We start from the raw sequence: 27398 nt of genomic DNA, 5'->3' as shown, positions 1-27398 counted from the left end.
CCAACAATGCAGAATGATGACAAAATATTCCATAACCTACTGTAAGGTATTAACTGAAGTAAGGTAATGTTATTTGTGCCATTTTTGGGGGGTTTTTGGTCATGGAGCCAAATGAGTTGGTCAGAACGGTTTTGATTTTATAAAGTAATGGGACTAAAGGAAAGCTGAAGTATGGGGTCCTGGGGATAGGCATCACTCAGGCAGTAGTCTATATCTAGAATTCTCCACTGCTCTGCTTATGACTGGGAAATGTCTCAGCAGCTGACCATCGCACACATAAACAGTGGGACTAAACACAATATAATGTAATTCCCCATCCGCTTGCTGTTTTCCATGGCATGCATTTGTATTTTCTTATGTCTCTCGTTTCGGTTCTGTATTCACTGCACCATTCGTGTAATGTTATTGCTATTATGCCTAAAATGATCTGGACAATTGAAGAACCCAGTCTTGACATGAACACAAAGCCCATCTGTGTACTTTGATATCTCATATGAGGTATTTTTAGCCCAGAGCTAAATGTGTAATATGTTTACATGCTTTTTCATTAGGAAACCACATTCTCTTTCACCCAAAGAGACCAACACACATATTTGCCTTTTCTGAACAGGAAGTAAGATCGCAATATCATCTTTGCCTTTGGCATTTCCTTGGATCAGGTTATGTGAGATTGTGTTTTTACAATCACAGCTCCCCCTGTAAGGTCTAACCTTTCAGCTGACTATTTCTTATGTTTGGATATGAATCGGGTCTCACTGGCAGGTAAGATATCCCAACAAACCCAAGATATGGATTGACATGGGATTCAATGTGAATGGCATTATGAATGTTCTCATGTCTGATTTGTGTATCTGCCAATATGCCTCTGCAGAACAAACACACTCTTAATCTCCTGGGGTCCAGAAAGGCCCCACACAAAGGTCTTGGTGGTTTTTATTTTGGGGAGTCTGTTCACATGCTGCCTAACAGATGTAGGGGCCCTCCCTTGAACAGCTGCCGGCATTATCTGGAGAGGGATGCATTCCTGTTGCTGTTCCATGTCATATCCATGAGCTCTCTGCTTTGGGAACACAAGGCCAGTTGTTCTGTAATGTGTTATCCCCTGAAACCTGGGATTGTCAGTGGGCTCCATTGAGTTAAGGTCTTCTGTAGGGACCTGTGGCCTGATGATATCCTCTGAGGTTCCCTGTAGACTGGGGTTTAATGTAGGGGACTCTTGTATTTGGATGGTTTCTTTATGATCCTGTTGTAGACTGGTATTATTGGTAGGGTTCAGCATTGTGCCATTTTCTGAAGGGGTCGGTGTTCTGATCATTTCTGTGGTGTCTTGTAGGCCGTTGTTTTCTATTGTTGGCCTGTGATAAACAGATGTGTATGATTAGAAAGGAAATAGATGACAAGTTTAGCCTCACTACGTTAAAATGTACTTCTAAACTTCACACCATATGTGTTTCTCTGCCATAATTTGATCAGTGGCTATCGTATCTCTACACCAGATTAAAAAAAAAAAATCTGTATTCAGACCCTTTACTCAGTACTTGTTGAAGCACCTTTGGCAGCGTTTACAGCTTCAAGTCTTGGGTATGATGCTACAGGCTTGGCACACCTGTATTTGGGGAGTTTCTCCCTTCTCTGCAGATCCTCTCAAGCTCTGTCAGGTTGGATTGGAAGCGTCGCTGCAGAGCTAATTTTCAAGTCTCTCCAGGGATGTTTGATAGGCTTCAAGTCCGGGCTCTGGCTGGGTCACTCAAGGACATTCAGAGACTTGTATCAAAGCCACTCCTGCGTTGCGTTGTCTTGGCTGTGCTTAGGGTCGTTGTCCTGTTGGAGGGTGATCCTTCGCCCCAGTCTGAGGTTCTGAGCAGGTTTTCATCAAGGATCTCTCTGTACTTTGTTCCGTTCATCTTTGCCTCGATCCTGACTAGTCTCCCAGTCCCTGCTGCTGAAAACCATCCCTACGGCATGGTGCCAGATGTCCTCCAGACGTGACTCTTGGCATTCAGGCCAAAGAGTTACATCTTGGTTTCATCAGACCAGAGAATCATGTTTCTCATGGTCTGAGAGTCCTTTCAGGTGCCTTTTGGCAAACTCCAAGCGGGCTGTCATGTGCCTTTTACTGAGGATTGGCTTCTGTCTGGCCACTTTACCTGATTGGTAGAGTGCTGCAGAGATGGTTGTCCTTCTGGAAGGTTCTCCCATTTCCACAGAGGAAATCTGGAGCTCTGTAAGAGTGACCATCGGGTTCTTGGCCACCTCCCTGACCAAGGCCCTTCTCCCCTGATTGCTCAGTTTGGCCAGGCGGCCAGCTCTAAGTTGATTCTTGGTGGTTCCAAACGTCTTCCATTTTAAGAATGACGGAGGCCACTGTTCTTGGGGACCTTCAATGCTGCAGAAATGTTTCTAAAAACCCGTTCTCGCTTTGTCATTATGAGTTATTGTGTGTAAAATGATGGGGAACAAAATCTATTTATCCATTTTAGAATAAGGCTGTAACGTAACAAAATGTGGAAAAAGTCAAGGGGCCTGAATACTTTCCGAATGCACTATATGTATGACATTATAACACCTGTATAACACCCATAAATAAAACCATACCTCACATCCTCATTCTCTATCTCTATATCCGTCTCCTGCTCTTCATCCTCATAGTATGATGAAGAAGGCAGATAAAGATGCAGTGTGGATGATGTTGAGAAAGGCATCCTCCCCCTCCACGTGTCCTGCTGCTGTCTATGTGTGTCGTCATGTTTGGTGTTGCAGGGCACTCTGGGACATTCTTACAAGAAATGTATAACAAAGTCAGTCAGTCAATGTGAGAGATGTGGTTTTGGAGTGTCAACAGCTACCTTCTGAAACTACAGCTGCAGATGTTTGATATACATTCTTGGCCAATGTCCCAAATACAATGTCTTGAAATGAACATGGTCAGTATATGAGAGATTGAGCACAACTTCATTTAAAGCAGTGTTAAGACTGTGTGTGTATGTGTGTGACCATTATCGATCAACGATTTCAAAGGTGACTAATAAAAGCAGCAGCTAACACAGAGAGAGGAAATTTCATGTGAACGGGTAATAAAATTGATTGATTATTTATTTGGGCAACCAAAAATAAACCACAACTGTTTAGCCTGAAGTCAGAAAGGGAAAAGATTAGTTTATCCATGTTATTTGGTTATGTTTATGGGAATTTATGAGGCAGATGGAAGCTTGTGTGTATAGCTCTACTGTTGGCTCATAAGAGAGAACTCTGATCAAAGGGCTTTTTCAATGGTTAGCACTAAGAGTAAACAGCAGCCTCAGTCACCCATTATGACAGTGATGAGCACAGTTTAGCACCAGATGCTGCAGCACAGGTCAGGTCAGCCATTTAAGCAGTAGTAATTGGGATTTTGATTTGCGTTTGGTTTGTTACATGCAAAGCTAGTGTTCCTTCCAAGTTAGCTTTGTGGATTAAGGGACTGTGTAAGCAAGCGAAAATATAAACAGGATATGAAAAATTAGGAGATCAAGAAAGAAAGACTTTGACAGTTGGAATATATTAGATATTTTCCACTAAGAGAAGGGTGTTTACCTGTCCTGCCCCTGATTTGAGCTCCAGGTCTCTGGCCCGGGTCTCTGCGCCTTCCTCCTCCCCCGGGTGCAGTAACTGGTCTGCTCACGGCTCTGGTCCCCCTCCCTGGGCTGTTCTCCAGTCTACCCAGAGCACTGCTCACTGGTCTCCCTCCCGCTCCTCTGGCACTGCTGCAGCTGGGCCTTTGCTGCAGAGTGCAGCGGAAGCCCTGGGCTGAGAGAACACAGGTAGAGTTAGAACAGGATCTTCTAATGAAAGTAACAGCAATAGAGTTTTGATATTGCTTTAAAGCACCATAGTCATTTCCAACCCAGCCCTGCATGGGTATTGAATCAGAATGAATGGTGTCTTCTGATTCTGTTGCTGTGGATATTTAGGTATTGCAAGAGTATCACCGTAAAGGCAACTGATGTAGACATCATCTGAAGAGGTGGGGTCTGCTGACGCTCTGAGGGATCGCCTCTGGAAACAGGATGTTGGTCTTTGTAACCAGGATCTTGGCCTTGGAAACAATGCAGAGTGCCCTCGATCCATGCGGAGGCCTCTGGACTGAAACATCCCTATTGATTTATAGAAACAGGCTTTGGTCTCTGAAGTAAATGCACATTTTCTCTTGGGCTCTTTTAATGAAAGCTCCTAATTAAAATGAAAAGCGTACAGTTAGTTAGAGTGCAGCTGGCTGTGACTCACGGGACAGTAGGTAAAGCAGCACAATCCTTAAATCACCAAAACATCTGCAAAAGAAGAGGAAACATCATTATGGAGCATTAGACAGAAGCATGTTCACATATGAAATGTAGATGTTTGAGTGCAGTGATGTTTGAACATGTCTGTCAGGACACTATCAACACATAGAGATTGTACATTAAAGGTACAATATGTAACTTTTTGGGCGAACTGACCAAATTCACATAGAAACGTGTGTTATAGATTTATCAAGCAAGTCTAAGAAGTGGTAGATCTATTCTATGTGCACTATTTCTATGCTTTCTATGCTTTCGTTTTTGCATCTTTCACTTTTGTACACCAGCTTCAAACAGCTGAAAATACAATACTTTTGGTTATGGAAAATATTTTTCACAGCGATTTAGATGGTACTATGATTCTCTACATGATACTTGCTTGTTTTGTCATATAAACAAAAATTAGGCAAACTATTCGAATTTTAGCAACCAGGAAGTGGCAGAGTGATTTCTGTTAATACTGTGTATCAGTGGCCCCCTGGGTGGCGCAGTGCTAGCTGTGCCACCAGAGATTCTGGGTTCGCGACCGGGAGGCCCATGGGGCGGCGCTTGACCTTCGCCTCTCCCAAGTCCGTACGGGACTTGCAGCGATGAGACAAGACTGTAACTACCACCAATTGGAAACCACGAAATTGGGGAGAAAAAAGGGGGTAAAAAAATAAATAAATACTGTGTATCGGACAATGTCACAAAACCAATCTGTGTGCTTCTATGGGACAGAAGTCAGCATGTTGTTGGATAGCCAGATTGCTAGCAAGAGTGACAAGAAACTGCAATGTGGGGAATCGTTTCAGATCGTGGGGTGTTTCAGATCGTTTTATCTTGTTCTTGATACCATGTCTTGTTTTGAGGTGTTTTGACTGATTTCATGTCAATGCTAATATGGCTAAAGTGCGCCAGTGAGCTAACCAACAACTGTATGGATGTATTTGAGAGGAAACAAGTGCTCATTGTGCAGATGTAGTTGTGTTTTCAATAAACTTTGGAGACAAAATATAGCTTACATGTTGTAAGCAACTTAAGCCAGCGTTTCCCAAACTCGGCCAAGGGGTGCACGTTTTGGTTTTTGCCCTAGCACTACACAATTGATTCAAATAATGAACTAATCATCAAACGTTGATTATTTGAAATCAGCTGTGTAGTGCTGGAGCAAAAACCAAAACGTGTTCCCCTTGAGGTCCCCAGGACCAAGTTTTGGACATGCTGATCTAAGCCAACCCAGTTTGTTTTACCCCATAGTTGTGCAGGCATCAGTTGTTGCTAAACAACCAACACCTCTATACCAGGGGAGAAAGACTGCCCCCTCTCATTGAAGCCGCAGGTGTTCAAGGCCGACCACGGTACTGCGGGCATTGTTTGCACAAAACAGGATCCATTATAGGAATGGAAAAATGATCTAATATTAATATTTGTGGTCAGTCTTCGTGTATATTAAAAAATAATACACCAGATGTATGTCCTTGAACAGATTATTTTAAAATCGCACACAGAAGAAGTTAGAAGGATAATTTAATAGCTAATGGAAGCCTGCAGTACCCCTGTCAGCATTCCATTTTTGGGGGCAGCACTGAGCTTAGCCTGTAATGTCACCAGTGATGCCAATTTAGCAATTTTTCAGATGACCCTGGCAACTTTTTTTTCCAAACAGCACCTAGCAACAAATTTAGCTACTTTTAAAAATGTATTTGGAACTTTTAGCAACTTTTTAAAAGTGACTCAAACACTAAAATGCACGCATTTTCCCTCTAAATGACACCAAAAAATATTATCTCTGTCACACACTCGTGCCTGGCTGCAAAAGTGCATTGTGAGTGACGTCAGCAGCAGGCCAGCAGCAATTTCAGCAAATTGCAAATCATTGTTGGCTGACTGCAGCAGCTGTAGTACGGGTTCGATGAGCCAAACCCAATGAATATAGTTGGTCATGAATGTTTGTTCTTGAACAAACTTACAACATCAATCAACATGTCTCAATCAAAATTGTACAGCCAGAAGTATAGAAAAGAATGTAAAATCATATTTTTTGCCGAGCTGACCAGTCAATTTAAGTAACGTTATTGTGTATTCTACGTAATGACGCAGTTTAACGTTATCACGTAATTACATCATAATGTCATTTAGCAACAAATCAACCAGCCTCTAGCAACTTACCCTGAAAATTACATCCCTTTCTTGAGTAGCTCAAACTATGCACACAGACGAATGGGTAATTAGTTATAAATATCTTTGCTATGCATGTGAGAGAAATAGTAATGGCGTCTTTTTGTAGGCACTAACTCCGCCATGGTTCTTTGAACCAAACTTATGTGAAAATGAATGGCGTTATTGGAGGGTTTTTGTTAAACACAGGCTTAGGAAATCTTATACGTTTTGTTCTATGATATAACCATCATCAGCTAACATCACTTTTTGAAGCGTTAATTTAATTTTAAAAAGCACATAAAGCAGATAAAGGTTGCTTAATTCATAAAGGTCATGTTAACTGACTGATATTATCTCATAGAACAAAACCTGTCAGATCTAAGCTTGTGTTAACCTCAGACTTTATTTTTGGTGTTTATCCCAAAACGCTATTCTTTCCCCATTAATTTTCACCATATGAATGGCTGAACGAACTAAAGGTAACTAATTTCCAGGTTTTAGGACGTCAAGCTGGCGAGCTCTAGTGCTTCCAAGACAACTAGTAACTCAAAAAAAGTTCAAAAAGTTAAAATCATGATGTCAGAGATCTTCAGGTCAGAAAGCTTGGATGACTGTTCAAAGCGATATGTTTCCCAGTTCGAGCTCGTTTTTTTCAGAGTTCCCAGTTGTCTTGAATGCACTGAAGTCGGATGTCGGGATTTCCGAACTCAGCATATGTCTCCTTGAGACTCCAAAGCATTGCTGTTAGCCAGTAGTAGCCTGCTTTTCTCAGATCAGAAAATAGAAAAGCCGATAAATAAAATTGGCCCTGATTTTTAAAAATCCCATTGCAAATAATGCTTTTTAGCATATTCATTGATGGAAATACATTTGACTGGTCATGCTTATCACTATATAGGATCATTTACATCATTTTGTGGAATTAAAATTGGAGCATGTGTACAGATTATTTGTTATGTACAGTTGAAGTCAGAAGTTACATACACCTTAGCCAAATACATCTAAACTCAGTTTTCACAATTCCTGACATTTAATCCAAGTAAAAAGTCCCAGTCTTAGGACAGTTAGGATCACCACTTTGTTTTAAGAATGTGAAATGTCAAATAGTAGAGAGAATTATTTATTTCAGCTTTTATTTCTTTCATCCAGTGGGTCAGAAGTTTACATACACTCAATTAGTATTTGGTAGCATTGCCTTTAAATTGTTTAATTTGGGTCAAACGTTTCGGGTAGCCTTCCACAAGCTTCCCACAATAAGTTGGGGGAATTTTGGCCCATTCCTCCTGACAGAGCTGGTGTAATTGAGTCAGGTTTGTAGGCCTCCTTGCTCACACACACTTTTTCAGTTCTGCCCACAAATGTTCTATAGGATTGAGGTCAGGGTTTTGTGATGGCCCTCCAATACCTTGACTTTGTTGTCCTTAAGCCATTTTGCCACAAATTTGGAAGTGTGCTTGGGTTCATTGTCCATTTGGAAGACCCATTTGCAACAAAGATTTAACTTCCTGACTGTTGTCTTGAGATGTTGCTTCAATATATCCACATAATTTTCCAACCTCATGATGCCATCTATTTTGTGAAGTGCACCAGTCCCTCCTGCAGCAAAGCACCCCCACAACATGATGCCTGCCACCCATGTGCTTCACGGTTGGGATGGAATTCTTTGGCTTGCAAGCCTCCCCCTTTTTCCTCCAAACATACAGTGCCTTGCGAAAGTATTCGGCCCCCTTGAACTTTGCAACCTTTTGCCACATTTCAGGCTTCAAACATAAAGATTTAAAACTGTATTTTTTGTGAAGAATCAACAACAAGTGGGACACAATCATGAAGTGGAACGACATTTATTGGATATTTCAAACTTTTTTAACAAATCAAAAACTGAAAAATTGGGCGTGCAAAATTATTCAGCCCCTTTACTTTCAGTGCAGCAAACTCTCTCCAGAAGTTCAGTGAGGATCTCTGAATGATCCAATGTTGACCTAAATGACTAATGATGATAAATACAATCCACCTGTGTGTAATCAAGTCTCCGTATAAATGCACCTGCACTGTGATAGTCTCAGAGGTCCGTTAAAAGCGCAGAGAGCATCATGAAGAACAAGGAACACACCAGGCAGGTCCGAAATACTGTTGTGAAGAAGTTTAAAGCCGGATTTGGATACAAAAAGATTTCCCAAGCTTTAAACATCCCAAGGAGCACTGTGCAAGCGATAATACTGAAATGGAAGGAGTATCAGACCACTGCAAATCTACCAACACCTGGCCGTCCCTCTAAACTTTCAGCTCATACAAGGAGAAGACTGATCAGAGATGCAGCCAAGAGGCCCATGATCACTCTGGATGAACTGCAGAGATCTACAGCTGAGGTGGGAGACTCTGTCCATAGGACAACAATCAGTCGTATATTGCACAAATCTGGCCTTTATGGAAGAGTGGCAAGAAGAAAGCCATTTCTTAAAGATATCCAGAAAAAGTGTTGTTTAAAGTTTGCCACAAGCCACCTGGGAGACACACCAAACATGTGGAAGAAGGTGCTCTGGTCAGATGAAACCAAAATTGAACTTTTTGGCAACAATGCAAAACGTTATGTTTGGCGTAAAAGCAACACAGCTCATCACCATGGACACACCATCCCCACTGTCAAACATGGTGGTGGCAGCATCATGGTTTGGGCCTGCTTTTCTTCAGCAGGGACAGGGAAGATGGTTAAAATTGATGGGAAGATGGATGGAGCCAAATACAGGACCATTCTGGAAGAAAACCTGATGGAGTCTGCAAAAGACCTGAGACTGGGACGGAGATTTGTCTTCCAACAAGACAATGATCCAAAACATAAAGCAAAATCTACAATGGAATGGTTCAAAAATAAACATATCCAGGTGTTAGAATGGCCAAGTCAAAGTCCAGACCTGAATCCAATCGAGAATCTGTGGAAAGAACTGAAAACTGCTGTTCACAAATGCTCTCCATCCAACCTCACTGAGCTCGAGCTGTTTTGCAAGGAGGAATGGGAAAAAATGTCAGTCTCTCGATGTGCAAAACTGATAGAGACATACCCCAAGCGACTTACAGCTGTAATCGCAGCAAAAGGTGGCGCTACAAAGTATTAACTTAAGGGGGCTGAATAATTTTGCACGCCCAATTTTTCACTTTTTGATTTGTTAAAAAAGTTTGAAATATCCAATAAATGTCGTTCCACTTCATGATTGTGTCCCACTTGTTGTTGATTCTTCACAAAAAAATACAGTTTTATATCTTTATGTTTGAAGCCTGAAATGTGGCAAAAGGTCGCAAAGTTCAAGGGGGCCGAATACTTTCGCAAGGCACTGTAACAATGGTCATTATGGCCAAGCAGTTCTCTTTTTGTTTCATCAGACCAGAGGATATTTCTCCACACAGTATGATCTTTGTCCCCATGTGCAGTTGAAAACCGTAGTCTGGCTTTCTTTATGGCATTTGGAGCAGTGGCTTCTTCATTGATGAGCGGCCTTTCAGGTTATGTCGATATAGGACTCGTTTTGACTGTGGATATAGATCATTTTGTACCTGTTTCCTCCAGCATCTTCACAAGGTCCTTTGCGGTTGTTCTGGGACTGATTTGCACTTTTCACACCAAAGTACGTTCATCTCTAGGAGACAGAACGCGTCTCCTTCCTGAGCGGTATGACAGCTGCGTGGTCCCATGGTGTTTATACTTGCGTACTACGGTTTGTAATGATGAACGTGGTACCTTCAGGCATTTGGAAATTGCTCCCAAGGATGAACCAGACTTGTGGAGGTCTACAGTTTTTTTTCTGAGGTCTTGACTGATTTATTTTGATTTTCCCATGATGTCAAGCAGAGGCACTGAGTTTGAAGGTAGGCCTTGAAATACAGCCACAGATACACCTCCAATTCACTCAAATGATGTCAATTAGCCTATCAGAACCTTCTAAAGCCATGACATCATTTTCTGGAATTTTCCAAGCTGTTTAAAGGCACAGTCAATTTAGTGTATGTAAACTTCTGACCCACTGGAAGTGTGACAGTGAATTTTAAGTGAAATAATCTGTCTGTAAACAATCGTTGGAAAAATGACTTGTGTCATGCACAAAGTAGATGTCCTAACCGACTTGCCAAAACTATAGTTTGTTTTAACAAGAAATGCGTGGAGTGGTTGAAAAACGAGTTTTAATGACTCCAATTTAAGTGTATGTAAACTTTCGACTTCAACTATTTCATTTATCACACATTTACAGATACAGGGCCTTTGAGTGGAAAATCTGTCAGACAGTGCACGAACTGCTGCTACAGCATATTTTGGTGCTTTCATGACATCTGGGAACTCTGAAAAATAGGCAGATGAGTTTCAGGTCGGAAAAGTTGGGGCCAGAGTTCCCGAGTTGGAATTCCGAGTTGGATGACCGGTCAAAAAGATTTTTCTCATTCGGAGCTCGTTTTTTTCCTAGTTCCCAGTTGTCTCGAACACACGGAAGTCGCTCCACACAGGCATGTCTTACATTGAGTCAAAGTATCCTATCAGATCTCCTCTCTTTCTAAATTGCCAAAGGATATTTTCATCTCTATCACATGAAACCACTCACATGTGCAGTGCTCTTTTGACGACGTTATTTTCCCTCTAATTGCATTATGGAACGAACATTCGCGCGTAGCCTACTGCCTGGGGCACATTGCTGGCTGTATAATGTGAATAAATAATAGTTTATCAACATTTTAAGCTAAACGTTGTGATCTGTTGCATCGGACTCATTGCCTAGTCTTAGCCTACTGTTTGTATGAATTTGGAATCAACTGTCCCAGAGTCTGTTTGGAATAGGCTATTTCTCGACAAGCTGACCAAAATAATAGGTAGCCTAAACTTTTCTACTATAGTATATGGACATAGGCTAGTAATTTTGCTGTAAATCACTGGTATTGTCGGCTGAGGAAAAGCAGATGTGGACAGTTATTCTAACGGACAGATCGCAATTTATTGGGTCGGAGGAGTGATCCAAAATAGGGGAGGGTTGATCAACTTTTTTTTATTGGGCACAGGGGAGGGTAGTATATTTTTTATCCCTGGTTTACATTTGCTCTTTTGCAGGTTTACTTAAAAATCCATCCAAGCCAAATTTCCTCATGTGCTTAAATGCGCCTCCCCTATATCAAGGTGTATTAGTACTTCCCATATATACTATGCTTTTTCATGTGCTACATTTTACTGTACCACCAACCTGGTCTCCGAGCATTTTGTATTGTTCTGTATGTAAATCCGAGACACCCATTTAGCATGATATGTTCTGTTTGTTTTTGGTTGCATGAGACATATGGCTACTTAAAACCTCTTACTAAGGATCCAACACTTTTTTTAAATTTTCGCCTAAAATGTAGCTCAGGACCTGAAGCAAGGATATGCATATTCTTGATACCATTTGAAAGAAAACACTTTGAAGTTTGTGGAAATGTGAAATTAATGTAGGAGAATATTTGTTGTTACTTACAACCTCATGCTAATCACATTAGCCTACGTTAGCTCAACCATCCCGCGGGGGTGGGCACCATATCTTGTAGAGGTTAACCCTTTAACCTAACTCATGAAATTAACCCTAAACCCCTAACCCCTTGCTTAGCTAACATTAACCATCTAGGCACCTAGCTAGAATTTGTAACATACCATACGTTTTGCAAATTCGTAACATATTGTACGTTTTGCAAATTCTTAACATATAATACAAATTGTAATTCGTAACATCAAATCAAAATCAAATGACATTTTTCACATGCGCCAAATACAACAGGTAGACCTTACAGTGAAATGCTTACTTACAAGCCCTTAACCAACAATGCAGTTAAGAAAAATAAGAGTTAAGAAAATATTTACTAAATAAACTAAGGCTTAAAAAGTAACACAATAAGAGAACAATAACGAGGCTATAGGGTACCAGTACCAAGTCAATGTGCAGGAGTACAGGTTAATCGAGGTCATTTGTACATGTAGGTAGGGGTAAAGTGACTGTGCATAGGTAATAAACAGCGAGTAGCAGCAGCATAGAAAATGGAGGGTTAATGCAAATTGTCTGGGTAGCCATTTGATTAGCTGTTCAGAAGTCTTATGGCTTGGGGTAGAAGCTGTTAAGGAGCCATTTGGACATAGACTTGGCAGTTGGCACTTCGGTACCACTTGCCCTGCGGTAGCAGAGAGAACAGTCTATGACAATTTTTAGGGCCTTCCTCTGACATCGCCTGGTATAGAGGTCCTGGATGACAGGAAGCTTGGCCCCAGTGATGTACTGGGCCGTACGCACTACACTCTGTAGCACCTTGCGGTCGGATGCCGAGCAGTTGCCATACCAGGTGGTGATGCAACCAGTCAGGATGTTCTCGATGGTGCAGCTGAATAACTTTTTGAGGATCTAAGGACCAATGCCAAATATTTTCATTCTCCTGAGGGGGAATAGACATTGTCGTGCCCTCTTCATGACAGTCTTGGTGTGGTTGCACCATGATAGATTGTTGGTGATATGGACACCAAGGAACTTGAAGCTCTCAACCTGCTCCACTACAGCCCTGTCGATGAGAATGGGGGCGTGCTCGGCCCTCCTTTTCCTGTAGTCCACAATATCATATCCTACGAAATGGGTGATGGACATCCACACATGAATACACGTTTTGAATGATTAAACAATTTAAAGGTAATGCTACCAAATACGAATTGAATGCCATGTAAACTTCTGACCCACTGGGAATGTGATGAAAGAAATAAAATCTGAACTATATCACTATCTCTACTATTATTCTGACATTTCACATTCTTAAAATAAAGTGGTGATCCTAAGACTGGGACTTTTTACTTGGATTAAATGTCAGGAATTGTGAAAAACTGAGTTTAAATGTATTTGGCTAAAGTTTATGTAAACTTCCAACTTCAACTGTATATGGATGTTACATTTGACTTCATTGGTTGGTTATGTAGGCTTCTTCTAACCCATTGCTTTCAACTACATATAATAATACGATTCAATTATATCTTTACATTAAAAACCAAAGTCTATCAGAATTCCAGTCATTCCAATACATGTTATATCCATTGATCTTTAAGAATAGGACTTGGAAATATGGAAGTATAGATTAGCCAAATTGTTTTACTCGAGCATAACCCCAAAACTAAGGATTTATTAGCCAGCCCTACTCTGTTGTTTGTGATTTTGTTGTCTTGGAGGAGTGAATGGGGTCATTGATTCTAGTTGGGAAAAAAATACTGCACTCATGGAATGGTATGCTTTGAGCACGACTGAAAAGTGCTATTTACATGTGAAAAATTAATGCCATATGCTGCATTTTCTATAGGCCTATTGTTAAACCTTTTGTTGGTGACACTTTGATATCTTGATAATATGCAGCTGTTTAAAGGGCAAATCCACAGATGAAACAATAACTAAATGGACACCCCGCCTCTGTTTTGGTAAAAAGCTCAGGGATGGGCCTGGAGAAATGTAACCACTCTCAGATTAATAGACAGAGCTATGGATGCAAGAACTAACCATCCATGATATCAAATTGATTGGTTTAACCATGTTTTGAGGCTATACAGTGTTTATTTACATTTACAAACATTGGAGAAAACAAGCTTATATTTTGTTTTCTAATGGAGTGTGGCTGTTGAACTAAGCTCATGAGGCATTTATAAGTTATATTCTTCAGGAATCAATGGATATATATATATATATATATATAATTTACAAGTCCAAAAATTGATGTAGCAACTACAGATTACCCCTTTATGTCTATTAAATGTGTGCGAGTTTGAACATGTGTCCATTAGGCCTATGGATAAAACATTTTTATTAGCATGAATTATATTGAGCTATAAAAATCCCACTTTCATTCCATAGGCTGGGATCCGCACTGTGCAGCTGTTGCAAGAGCGCATTTTTCACTGACTGTCCACTGGTTTCAAAAGCAATGATTGATAGGCAGCTTAAACTTCTTGAATTCAGCCATTATTGGGTTCAAATACACATTTAGATTTGTGAACAGCCACCCACAACAACCACAATCTGTAAGGCGCAAATAGCTAAATGAGAGAGCAGCAGTGTGATTCACATCAATGCGCTATGTAGATAACAATAAGTGATATCCGTATCACCGTAGATTACACCACTGCTGTCATCCTTACCTCCAAGCGTTTATTCAAGTTGGATAATCTTTGGATGCCAACAGAAGTCATACCATTGGAAGACATAGCTTGGACTGTATCCTAGAAAAGCCTATTCCTGCTCTTTTCCCGCTATCTATCAAACCCATTTGGTGTGTCATCATAGTGGTCTCTGACTCGTGGTCAGACTCGCTCAGGTGGAACAAATTTAAATTTGCGCCTTTTTTCAATGCTGATTTCAATGTCATTGAGAAAACTAGAGAAGTGACAAAGATTTTTTTTCTCAGCAAACCTCCTTTCTGAATTTAAAAGTAATCACCAAAGTAATCATCTAGTTTTTCAAAAGTATCTGTAATCGGATTACAATATTTTTGCAGGTAATGTAACGGATTGCAGCTACCGTTTTTTTGTAATCCTTTACATGTAATCCATTACTCCCCAACCTTGGTCATGCCTACTCCTGCTCCCCCGCTCCAGTGACGTCTACCGGCCCTGGCAACTATCATTGTGCACACCTGCTCCCCATCATTACGCACACCTGGACATAATTATTTCCTTGATTACTCTCCCTTTATTTAGCCCTCAGTAGCCATCAGTCACTAGGTAGTATTGTTTACGTTCACGTTCTGTATGCTTCTCATGTTTTGTTTATTTGAGTTGATCATTATTAATCTCACCTTCTGAACCTGCACCTGCACCTGTATAAGTAACAGAATACTACCGCTTGATACGGAAGCAGAAGATAAAGCCATCTTCCAGATGGTCAACGAACAGGGTCATCTAAGCAACCAACACCACGACCAGCTGGAGCAATTGGGTATGGCTATGGAGGAGGTCCTTCACATTCTCCACCGCCTTGACAACACCAGAGAAGATCTTCATACCATTATTAGAGGGCCTTCTACAACAGGTCGTCACAGTGAACCAGTCCCCCAGCCTACCTAGCAGTCCGCCCAGGTCAGTCATGCCCGACTGTCCCTTCCGGAGAAGTATGACAGTACTCCATCGAAATATTGTGGTTTCCAAGTCCAGTGCTCCCTCCATTTTGTAAATCAGACGGGAGCCCCCACCCCCGAAAGGTCCAAGGTTGGTGGTTCATGGCTCTATTCAGGGCGGTCTTCGATCATCCTCCAGAGGGCAGAGAGTGAGGTGAGTGGCTTCTCCAACTCCATTAGGGTGCTCAGACCACTGTGGAGTACGGAGAAGTCACCTTTCGGACTGTGGCGGCCTCCAGCGGATGGAATGAGCCGGCACTCCGCACCCTATTCCGGGGGAGGACTGCGCCAAGAGGTACAAATGGAGTTGGCGTATCGGGATGACAACCTTTCCTTGGACACACTCATCGCAATGGGTATTCGTTTGGATAACCATTTTCGGTGGTGCCGATGCCCACCCCGCCACTCTTCTCCCTCCTTTGGCCGTCCTGAACCCATGGAGATGGGGTCCACGCAGCAGAGCGGCACCGCCGGAGTCATTGTGGTCAGGAGAGGCTTCAGCGATGTCCGGTGTGCCCCAACCCGGGATCCATGAGAGCAGAGGGGCGGCCCTTTGATCATCCATTTCATGGGAAAGGCATGAGTACTCTGTTGTTTTCCGCCAAACCGTTCCTGGTTTTCATTTCACTGGTTGGCTGTCCCTCGTGGTGTTTCTACCTCTGTTTCTATCTAGAGGATTTCAGTGCCGTGGGGCATTTCATTGACCAGGCCCTCATCTATATGAATATTTCCTTGCACCCACTCACCTCTTTCAGTCCACGCCCTGGACAATCGACCAGTGGGATCCGGCATTATCGCACACGTCACAGCACCACTCTTCTTCACCGTGGCATCCATGCACCAGGAGAGCCTTCCATTCCTCATTATCACTGCACCAGTGCACAAAGTCATCCTCAGCCTCCCATGGCTCCAATGTAATGACCCCACCTTCTCCTGGTCGAGGATGGAATCCCGGATGGTGGAGGACCTGCTTTCCCTTGCCTTGCGGTTCCACGTCAGTTGAGAGTCCTGTGGTTTCCATCCAGCCCGACATCCCGGAGGTTTACCAGAATCTCTGGGTGGTGTTCTCCAAGACCCAAGCCACCTGTCTCCCTCATCGCGCCTGGGACTATGCCATCGACCTACTAGAAGGTTCTGCGCAGCTGCGTCTTCCCTCTGTTGGTGCTGAGACCGAGGCCATGAAGTACATCCAGGAGGCTCTCCAACAGTGTTTTGTCCTCTCATCCACCTCTCCGGCGTTGGTAGGCTTCTTTGAAGGATGGGGATCTCTCTCCCTGTATCGATTACAAAGGTCTCAATTCCATCACCACAGAACTGTTCAATGGTGGCCACCATTCAATGGTTTGCAGAGCACCTACAATCTTATCCGCATCGGAGAAGGGGATTGATTGGAAAATGACCTTCAGCATGGCGTCTGGGCACTACAAGTACTTGGTGATACCTTATGGACTATCCAATGCTCCGTCAGTGTTTCAGGCCTTCCTGAACGAGGTGTTCCCGGGACATGATCGGGTGCAAGGTGATCGTGTATATCAATGACAAGGTTCTACCGGGCATGATGACTCCTTGCTGTCCCCAGTCCACCTGGCTGTGCTGCTGCTCCAGTTTCAACTGTTCTGCCTGTGATTATACAGTGCCTTGCGAAAGTATTCGGCCCCCTTGAACTTTGCGACCTTTTGCCATATTTCAGGCTTCAAACATAAAGATATAAAACTGTATTTTTTTGTGAAGAATCAACAACAAGTGGGACACAATCATGAAGTGGAACGACATTTTATTGGATATTTCAAACTTTTTTAACAAATCAAAAAGTGAAAAATTGGGCGTGCAAAATTATTCAGCCCCCTTAAGTTAATACTTTGTAGCGCCACCTTTTGCTGCGATTACAGCTGTAAGTCGCTTGGGGTATGTCTCTATCAGTTTTGCACATCGAGAGACTGACATTTTTTCCCATTCCTCCTTGCAAAACAGCTCGAGCTCAGTGAGGTTGGATGGAGAGCATTTGTGAACAGCAGTTTTCAGTTCTTTCCACAGATTCTCGATTGGATTCAGGTCTGGACTTTGACTTGGCCATTCTAACACCTGGATATGTTTATTTTTGAACCATTCAATTGTAGATTTTGCTTTATGTTTTGCATCATTGTCTTGTTGGAAGACAAATCTCCGTCCCAGTCTCAGGTCTTTTGCAGACTTCTTCCAGAATGGTCCTGTATTTGGCTCCATCCATCTTCCCATCAATTTTAACCATCTTCCCTGTCCCTGCTGAAGAAAAGCAGGCCCAAACCATGATGCTGCCACCACCATGTTTGACAGTGGGGATGGTGTGTTCAGCTGTGTTGCTTTTACGCCAAACATAACGTCTTGCATTGTTGCCAAAAAGTTCAATTTTGGTTTCATCTGACCAGAGCACCTTCTTCCACATGTTTGGTGTGTCTCCCAGGTGGCTTGTGGCAAACTTTAAACAACACTTTTTATGGATATCTTTAAGAAATGGCTTTCTTCTTGCCACTCTTCCATAAAGGCCAGATTTGTGCAATATACGACTGATTGTTGTCCTATGGACAGAGTCTCCCACCTCAGCTGTAGATCTCTGCAGTTCATCCAGAGTGATCATGGGCCTCTTGGCTGCATCTCTGATCAGTCTTCTCCTTGTATGAGCTGAAAGTTTAGAGGGACGGCCAGGTCTTGGTAGATTTGCAGTGGTCTCATACTCCTTCCATTTCAATATTATCGCTTGCACAGTGCTCCTTGGGATGTTTAAAGCTTGGGAAATCTTTTTGTATCCAAATCCGGCTTTAAACTTCTTCACAACAGTATCTCGGACCTGCCTGGTGTGTTCCTTGTTCTTCATGATGCTCTCTGCGCTTTTAACGGACCTCTGAGACTATCACAGTGCAGGTGCATTTATACGGAGACTTGATTATACACAGGTGGATTGTATTTATCATCATTAGTCATTTAGGTCAACATTGGATCATTCAGAGATCCTCACTGAACTTCTGGAGAGAGTTTGCTGCACTGAAAGTAAAGGGGCTGAATAATTTTGCACCACCAATTTTTCAGTTTTTAATTTGTTAAAAAAGTTTGAAATATCCAATAAATGTCGTTCCACTTCATGATTGTGTCCCACTTGTTGTTGATTCTTCACAAAAAAATACAGTTTTATATCTTTATGTTTGAAGCCTGAAATGTGGAAAAAGGTCGCAAAGTTCAAGGGGGCCGAATACTTTCGCAAGGCACTGTAATTTTTTGACCATGCTGTTCATTTATGAACATTTGAACATCTTGGCTATGTTCTGTTATAATTCCACCCGGCACAGCCAGAAGAGGACTGGCCACCCCTCATAGCCTGGTTCCTCTCTAGGTTTCTTCCTAGGTTTTGGCCTTTCTAGGGAGTTTTTCCTAGCCACCGTGCTTCTACACCTGCATTGCTTGCTATTTGGGATTTTAGGCTGGGTTTCTGTACAGCACTTTGAGATATCAGCTGATGTCAGAAGGGCTATATAAATGCATTTGATTTGATTTGATGCTTGGGGTCATTGTCCATTTGGAAGAGCCATTTGCGACGAAGCTTTAGCCTTTATAGGACATGGCGTTCCGCTAGCATTCCGATGAAAAGGCAGTGCGCAAAATTCAAAAATATTTTTTAGAAATATGTAACTTTCACACATTAACAAGTCCAATACAGCAAATGAAAGATAAACATCTTGTTAATCTACCCATCGTGTCCGATTTCAAAAATGCTTTACAGCGAAAGCACAACATTGGATTATGTTAGGTCATAGCCAAGTCAAAAAAACACAGCCATTTTTCCAGCCAAAGATAGTAATCACAAAAAGCAGAAATATAGATCAAATGAATCACTAACCTTTGATCTTTATCAGATGACACTCATAGGATATCATGTTACACAATACATGTATGTTTTGTTCGATAATGTGCATATTTATATCCAAAAATCTCAGTTTACATTGGTGCGTTACGTTCAGTAATGTTTTGATTCCAAAACACCCTGTGATTTTGCAGAAATACTCATAATAAACATTAATAAAAGATACAAGTGTTATTCACAGAATTAAAGATAGACTTCTCCTTAATGCAACCGCTGTGTCAGATTTAAAAAAAACTTTACGGAAAAAGCATAATCTGAAACAGCGCTCAGAACCCAAAACAGCCATAGAAATATCTGCCATTTTGGAGTCAACAGATGTTAGAAAAAACACTATAAATATTAACTTACCTTTGATGATCTTCATCGGAAGGCACTCCCAGGAATCCCAGTTCGACAATAAATTACTAATTTGTTCCATAAAGTCCATAATTTAGCCACTTGTTGTTAGCGTGTTCAGCCCAGTAATCCATCTTCCAAAAAGCACTGGAACGAGAGCAAACTCTGTCGGGAGCGCGCGTCACAAGCCTGAGACACCCTGCCAGACCACTGACTCAAAGAGCTGTCATGAGCCCCTCCTTTATAGTAGAATCCTCAAACCAGTTTCTAAAGACGGTTGACAGTGGAAGCCCTAGGAAGTGCAACTTCATCCATATCTCACTGTGAATTCAATAGGGACTGGGTTGAAAATTGACCAACCTCAGATTTCTCACTTCCTGTTTGGATTTCTTCTCAGGTTTTTACCTGCCATATGAGTTCTGTTATACTCACAGACATCATTCAAACAGTTTTAGAAACTTCAGAGTGTTTTCTATCCGATACTATTAATAATATACATATATTAGCATCTGGGACAGAGTATGAGGCAGTTCACTCTGGGCACGCTATTCATCCAAAAGTGAAATGCTGCCCCCTATCCCAAAAAGGTTAACTTCCTGATTGATGTCTTGAGATGTTGGTTCCATATATCTACATAATTTTCCTCCCTCATGATGCCATCTATTTTGTGAAGTGCACCAGTCCCTCGTGCAGCAAAGCACCCCCACAACATGATGCTGCCACCCCATGCTTCACAGTTGGGATGGTGTTCTTCGGCTTGCAAGCCTCCCCCTTTTTCCTCCAAACATGACGATGGTCATTATGGCCAAACAGTTCTATTTTTGTTTCATCAGACCAGAAGATATTTCTCCAAAAAGTACGATCTTTGTCCACATGTGCAGTTGCAAACCATAGTCTGGCCTTTCTATTGCGATTTTGAAGCAGTGGCTTCTTCCTTGCTGAGTGGCCTTTCAGGTTATGTCGATATAGGACTCGTTTGACTGTGGATATAGATACTTTTGTACCTGTTTCCTCCAGCATCTAAACAAGGTCCTTTGCTGCTGTTCTGGGATTGATTTGCACCTTTCACACCAAAGTACGTTCATCTCTAGGAGACAGAACGTGTCTTCTACTTGAGCGGTATGACGGCTTCGTGGTCCCATGATGTTTATACTTGCGTACTATTGTTTGTACAGGTGAACGTGGTACCTTCAGGCATTTGGAAATTGCTCCCAAGGATGAACCAAACTTGTTGAGGTCTACAAGGATTTTTCTGAGGTCTTGGCTGATTTCTTTTGATATTCCCATGATGTCAAGCAAAGAGGCACTGAGCTTGAAGGTAGGCCTTGAAATACATCCACAGGTTGGCCTCCAATTGACTCAAATGATGTCAATTAACCTATCAGAAGCTTCTAAAGCCATGACATAATTTTCTGAAATCTTCCAAGCTGTTTAAACAGTCAACTTAGTGTATGTAAACTTCTGACACACTGGAATTGTGATACAGTGAATTATAAGTGAAATAATCTGTATGTAAACAATTGTTGGAAAAATGACTTGTGTCATGCACAAAGTAGATGTCCTAACCGACTTTCCAAAACTATAGTTTGTTAACAAGAAATTTGTGGAGTGGTTGAAAATTAGTTTTTATGACTCCAACCTAAGTGTATGTAAACTTTAGACTTCAACTGTATATATCCATTGATTCTTGAAGAATATAACTTATAAATGCCTCATGAGCTCAGTTCAACTGTCACACTCCATGAGAACCCAAAATATAAGCTTGTTTTTCTCCAATGTTTGTAAACATTATAAATGTAAACAAACACTGTATAGCCTCATAACATCGTTAAAACAATAATTGTTATATCATGGATGGTCAGTCCTTGCATCCATAGCTCTGTCTATTAATCTGAGAGTAGTTACATTTCTCCAGGCACCTCCCTCAGCTTTTTACTAAAACAGAGGTGGGGCGTCCGTTTTGTTATTGTTTCATCTGTGGATTTGCCCTTTAAACAGCTGAATATTATTAAGATATCAAAGCTTCACCAACAAAAAGTTAAACAATACGCCTATAGCAAATGCAGCATATGGAATTCATTTTTCACATGTAAAAAGGACTTTTCACTCGTGCTCAAAGCATACCATTCCATGAGCGCAGCATTTTCCCCCCCAATTCAAATCCTCCATGACAACAAAATCATAAACAACAGAGTAGGGCTGGCTAATAGTTTCGGGGATATGCTCAGGTAAATCAATTTGGCTAATCTATACTTCCATATTTCCAAGTCCTTTTCTTGAAGACCAAGGTGTAACATTTATTGGAATGACTGGAATACTGATAGACTTTGGTTTTTAATGTAAAGATATAATTTAATTGTATTATTATATGTAGTAGAAAGCGATGTGTTAGAAGAATATGTAACATCCATATATGGCCAGCTATGTAAACTTTAACATTGATTTATCCTGCAATAGATGTATTGGTAACATACATTTTTGTCTTCTTCTAATTCCTTCTAAGGGGAAAGTAATCTAAAGGTAACTGAATGTAGTCATATTACGTTGCTGAGTTTGGGGATTCCAAAAGTTATGTTACTGATAACAATTGCGGACAAGTAACTAGTAACTGTAACGGATTACATTTAGAAAGTAACCCACCCATCCCTGCTGACATTAATGCAATTGAAAATGAAATCAAACATCTCATAAGAGTCCTGGCATTAAGCAATTTTTTTGCATGGAATAATCGAAATGTGTAGTTCTGACTATAATTTTCAAGAGGTGATGATTGTATGCCACATTCACATTCTAGTCGGAACTAGGAAACTCAGAAACGTCCGACTTGCAGATTCGTTGAATGCGGCACGTGTATGACTACAACCAGTTAGCAAGTCGGAAATGTCCTTGTTCCCGACTAGCACATGAACGAGGCATCACAACCAAATAGTTCACTTTTATTTAAAAATGCCTTGTAAACAGCACGCAGTTGTCAATAGTTTAAGCGGAGCTGAGGGTTTCCTTGCCCCCCAGCAGGCAAAACAAACACTCTGCACCTTCTTGTGATGTTTATTGATAGTGACATAGAGATCCTATTAAATTACTGGAGGGGCTGTGTCATAAACCCTCAAAGTTCCATAATGGGGCCAAAATGGAAGCCATCTTGGTCAGGGAGAAATCCAAAACCAGTTTAATTGGAATGAATGGCAGTAGAGGCATAGGTGATACATTTCCTGCTTTTAGTTATGCAGGAAAATAAAAGTGTGATGTCAGAAATTGTGTAATGGAATAATAGTCACCTTAAAATATTGTCAGATAATTATAAATACAGTTTATACGGGTTTTATACAAATGTTCTGTATAAATAGCCTCTAAAATATATGTAAACAGACCATAAATGTCCTATCATCAAATGATTTCATCCAGTGTATGGCTGTGGATTGACAGCATTGTTTGAATGGATATTGCGATCAATTCTTCACATTAATTATTTTACACGTTAGCTGTGTTTGAATACTCATACTAACTGCATTAATCATACAATTTGTGACGTAAATTGAGTATGTAGCATGCTTATTGGTCATAGTATGGATATAGTTATTATGGCAAAAGTTCTCAGATGTCGTACTAAATTCACAAAAATACGAAGTATACAAGCAGTGAACACTACTTCCGTATTTTAGGGCCCATAATGCAATTCTTCAGAAAATGGGAGTGGCTCCATAACGTTTTCAGATTTGAAGAAAATGGCAGAAAATATGCAGAGTCCAATGAGAGCAGATACAAATTCATTGCTTTAACTAATTATGACAAATGTTAAGAAAATGTTGAGCAATGTAATTAAGTAATGACTTTTCAAATAAGTTACGTTACACATTATGTTGGCTGACAATGTGTTAGCTACGCTATCCTTACAAACCGCATAGCATATCATTATAGCAGTATGTACCGGTATGTTAGCTAGCTACCTAATGTTAGTTGGCTATTAACTACCCAACATTTATTGACTTGATTATTCACGTCATTCTTAGCAAAGTAGTATAGTCATTGTGCATTCTCAATGGATATTGTTAATTCCTGCTATCTACTCCGATTTCAGAGCACTCTAGTCTGAGTGTGCCAGAGTGCAGAATAACTGATGAATTTACAAACGCTCAACGGCTGGTGCCAGTAAACATCGGCAAAAAAGCAGTGGCACAAATAGCAGTGGCACAAAAAGCATAATTAAATTGTTGCCAGCAGCACAGTTACGGTCACAAACGCTCTGGATAACATGAAGACAGCCTAACCAACTCTGCTAGAGCGAGTAAAATGATCAGAGTGAGGTGTTCTCTCATTTGTGTCTGGGAGTAGCTAGCAAGCTAGCCAACGTTAGCCAGTTATCTTGGGTGCTTGACTGCCGTTGTGAAGTCAGAATGCTCTGATCAACCCTACACTTTGGCCAGAGCTTCCAATGTGTGTTCTGGACACTACGAGCGCGAAGCACAACGGACAATCTGACAACGCTCTGGATTTATGAACGCACTCTAGCATTCCAGATTGAATTTACAAACACACCTGAAATCATAAAATGTATAGCCAGTCATTTGTTATGCTAACAAGCTAGGAAGAGGCTGCATAACAACAGCATCAACTTACAGTAGACAGGCGAAGCGCTAGTACGCTCAACTGAAAGGTTACCGTTTGTTTACAGTATACTAAAATGAACTAATAGTATGTAGTATATACTTATTAAGTATGTAGTATACAGTATGTTAGTATGGGTATTCAAACACAGCTAATATGTTATCACAGCACTGGCAAATCATGGTTGACCAAGATTGCTGACCTTTGGACCATAATAAGAAGGTTCAGGATCATTCTAGTAGTCTAATTGCTAATTCTATGGATAACGACCTATATACCCCTTTCTGTGTTAGCAAACATTGCCACACAAGGGAGTTGTGCGCAAGTTGGTTGCTGAACAAGGGGGAGTTCTTATAGAACGGCAGCAAAACAAATAAACAATATTTACATGTTGCTTATGAGTTCATTTCACACTACTTTTGGATTATAATTGGATTTTAAGGCTCGTATGAAAGTCCTGCTCAACATAGTGTCATCGTTGCAAATCAACTGCATTATACTTAAAAAACACTTCCCCTTCAACCAGTAAAATGGCTCTTTGGCTAGCTTTTGCTACAACCCATGTCAATGAGCTTCAAGCTAACAGTTGTTGCATCCAAAATAGTCATTTTGCAAAAATCACAACTAAATATAATCTTATCTCAAGCAAGAATCAAAACATCAATGTAAGTGTATGTTCAAGCAATAATCAAAACATCGTTGTAAGCGTATGACAACCCCAAAAAGTTATTTTGTTTAGAAGTAATAAAAACTTAAATCTAGGCTATGTTGAATGGGCGCAGATGGCGATGGCTTTTTACTGCTGCCAATAGTCACGCGCATCTGTGTTTGGCGTCAGTGTGTCGTGTACTGGAAAAGGGTCTATTAGGTAGAAGGTCGCAGCCCCGGTCTAGTGTGAGCTCAACAAGAAGAACGAACATTTCATTTTCGACTCAGACGCTGATGCACAAAAGACCCAACCATGGCCTCTGGGGTGACAGTGACTGATGAATTTATTACAGTCTTTCTTGTGATGAAGGTCCGTAAGGCCCAGGCGAACGAGGATGAGAAGAAGAAGAGGAAGAAGGCAGTGCTGTTCTGTCTCAGCGAGGACAAGAAGAACGTTATCCTTGAAGCAGGTAAAGAGATTCTGACCGGTGATGTGGGTACCACCATCGCAGACCCTTTCCTGCACTTTGTCAAGATGCTGCCTGCAGACGACTGTCGCTATGCCCTCTTTGACGCAACCTATGAGACCAAGGAGACCAAGAAGGATGACCTTGTCTTCATCTTCTGGGCCCCAGAAGGTGCTCCACTGTAGAGCAAAATGATCTCTGACCCCTCAAAGGATGCCATTAAGAAGAAATTCACAGGTTTCGAGCATGAATGGCAAGTTAACGGTTTGGAGGACATCAAAGATCGGTGCACCTTAGCAGAGAAGCTTGGAGGCTCATCAGTGGTCACCCTTGAAGGTGGGCCTGTATAAATCCACTCTCTGTCAACTGAGGCCTACAGGGAAAGAAAAAAACAGAATTTAAGTCCCGGGGGTATGGCTGTTTATTCCAGAATGAGAAGGAATTGGGTGAGGGGGGTTTAGAGTACAAATAAGATGGGATGGAGGGTATTGTAACGGCTTTCCTCTTCCTCTTCTGATGATGATGATGGCAGATGCATAGCTACGTGGGGATTTATTTTTTTATGGACTTATTGAACATTGAGTTTAGGAAACAGCAGCAGGAGCGCGGGCAATCAGGGAAATTGAGTGAATCATCATTAGTCTTTCATTAGGATATCATGCCATGAAAGTAACGTTTGTTTTCTGCACACATTTCCCCTCACACCCTCACCATTTAGTCCTGTCAGGTACCAAGGAATTCCATATGATTGAATAATGGTTATGAAACTTCAATAAACAGTAAATGTAAAAATGTATAAAAAAACATCAGGAAAATGTTTGCCTTTTTAGGTTTGCAGAGGCAATAAAGTAGATTTACACAACAATGTCTTAAACAGTACCCATTTTGCGGAAAAAAAAATACTTGGTCCTCATGCTAGCGAGGTCACTTTGAGATTGACAACACTTTTAGAAGTAAGCTCAGGCCAAGAAAGCACAATACAAGTTACCCCACCCCCACAGACACATACAGTACACCCAGCACAACAAACACACACATCAATGTGATGTCACAATAGAAACAATCCAACGCTTACATATCACAGATCAGTTTACACATTTATATGCATGTACGTTTAAGTATACAAATGATCCTGTCACTGCCAGCTGTACTATAAACAGTCATCTACTATGTCTATTTGTCTTTCTTTTTTGTTTGTGAGAATGACAGTGGGCAGTAATCAGGCCTATTACAGCTGAAGAGTAAATGTTTGGCTGCGGTTTCAGTGATGATCATGACCAGTTGTGAGTGGAGTTTACAGAGCAGGCCCTGATTAGAGGATCACAGTGGATGGAACTGGATTGTCATTTTGATTAGAGGACTGGTGTCAATCTAACTATGTGGGAATATCTCAATGCAATAGGTACAGTTTGACCCGTGACCAATTCATCTCCCAAAGCCTTTGAACGCCTGCTTTTTTTGTAACCAAATTTCCCACCCAAGACATTATTACGAAAAAAGAAGGCTTGTCATTCTGGAATGGATTCAGTACTTATATATTGTTTTAGTGCATTGGGAAAGAAGCGTCTCTGTCAACAATCTAAGAGAAACCATATGTGGGTGTTTCTCACACAAGCCTTTAGGGGCAATTTCTAACACAGAGCCTTCCAACATTCCCACCACAACAATAACGTTTTCCGAACCATTCTTACCTGCTCTCCGAAGATGTCCAAGATTTTGACCACCATCATAGACTTTGAGGGAATGTTTCTGTGGTGTTCTGATTGTCAGCCCATTTTCTCATGTGTTTCTCTTAGTCTTTATCCACACCCAGGGATTTACAGGGCTGACACAGCCCACTTTACTGTTGCCACGGGCACAATG

The 27398-nt window shown here is 41.3% G+C and overlaps 1 protein-coding gene and 1 pseudogene across 4 annotated transcripts; one reads left to right on the top strand and one right to left on the bottom strand.

Annotated features, from left to right (window-relative positions):
• Nucleotides 1-25: 25 nt before the first annotated feature.
• LOC110535876 lies at nucleotides 26-27398 on the bottom strand. 4 transcript variants are annotated; one of them, XM_021621220.2, is made up of 6 exons: nucleotides 27227-27398; nucleotides 4232-4307; nucleotides 3969-4133; nucleotides 3574-3786; nucleotides 2596-2776; nucleotides 26-1355 (listed from the first exon to the last, which is right to left on the bottom strand). In XM_021621220.2, the coding sequence occupies exons 3-6, from the start codon at nucleotides 4129-4131 to the stop codon at nucleotides 833-835; spliced, it is 1080 nt and encodes a 359-aa protein (XP_021476895.2). In that variant the 5' UTR covers nucleotides 4132-4133; nucleotides 4232-4307; nucleotides 27227-27398; the 3' UTR covers nucleotides 26-832. The 4 variants fall into 4 exon arrangements, with proteins under 4 accessions (XP_021476895.2, XP_036791598.1, XP_021476893.2 ...); XM_036935703.1 differs by having other exon boundaries at nucleotides 2601-2776; XM_021621218.2 differs by having other exon boundaries at nucleotides 4264-4307.
• LOC110535877 lies at nucleotides 25358-25926 on the top strand (annotated as a pseudogene).

This window comes from Oncorhynchus mykiss, chromosome 11 (genome assembly GCF_013265735.2).
Source record: "Oncorhynchus mykiss isolate Arlee chromosome 11, USDA_OmykA_1.1, whole genome shotgun sequence".
NCBI classification, from domain to species: domain Eukaryota; kingdom Metazoa; phylum Chordata; class Actinopteri; order Salmoniformes; family Salmonidae; genus Oncorhynchus; species Oncorhynchus mykiss.
This window is presented reverse-complemented; position numbering and strand designations above follow the sequence as displayed.

Excerpts from the sequence above, each read along its gene's own strand:
- LOC110535876 (XM_021621220.2), bottom strand. The coding sequence starts at position 4,131 with ATGTTTCAGTCCAGAGGCCTCCGCATGGATCGAGGGCACTCTGCATTG. Across the intron at positions 3,787-3,968 it reads CTACATCAGTTGCCTTTACG|CCCAGGGCTTCCGCTGCACT; the intron begins GTGATACTCTTG and ends GTGTTCTCTCAG. Across the intron at positions 2,777-3,573 it reads TCAAATCAGGGGCAGGACAG|AATGTCCCAGAGTGCCCTGC; the intron begins GTAAACACCCTT and ends ATTTCTTGTAAG.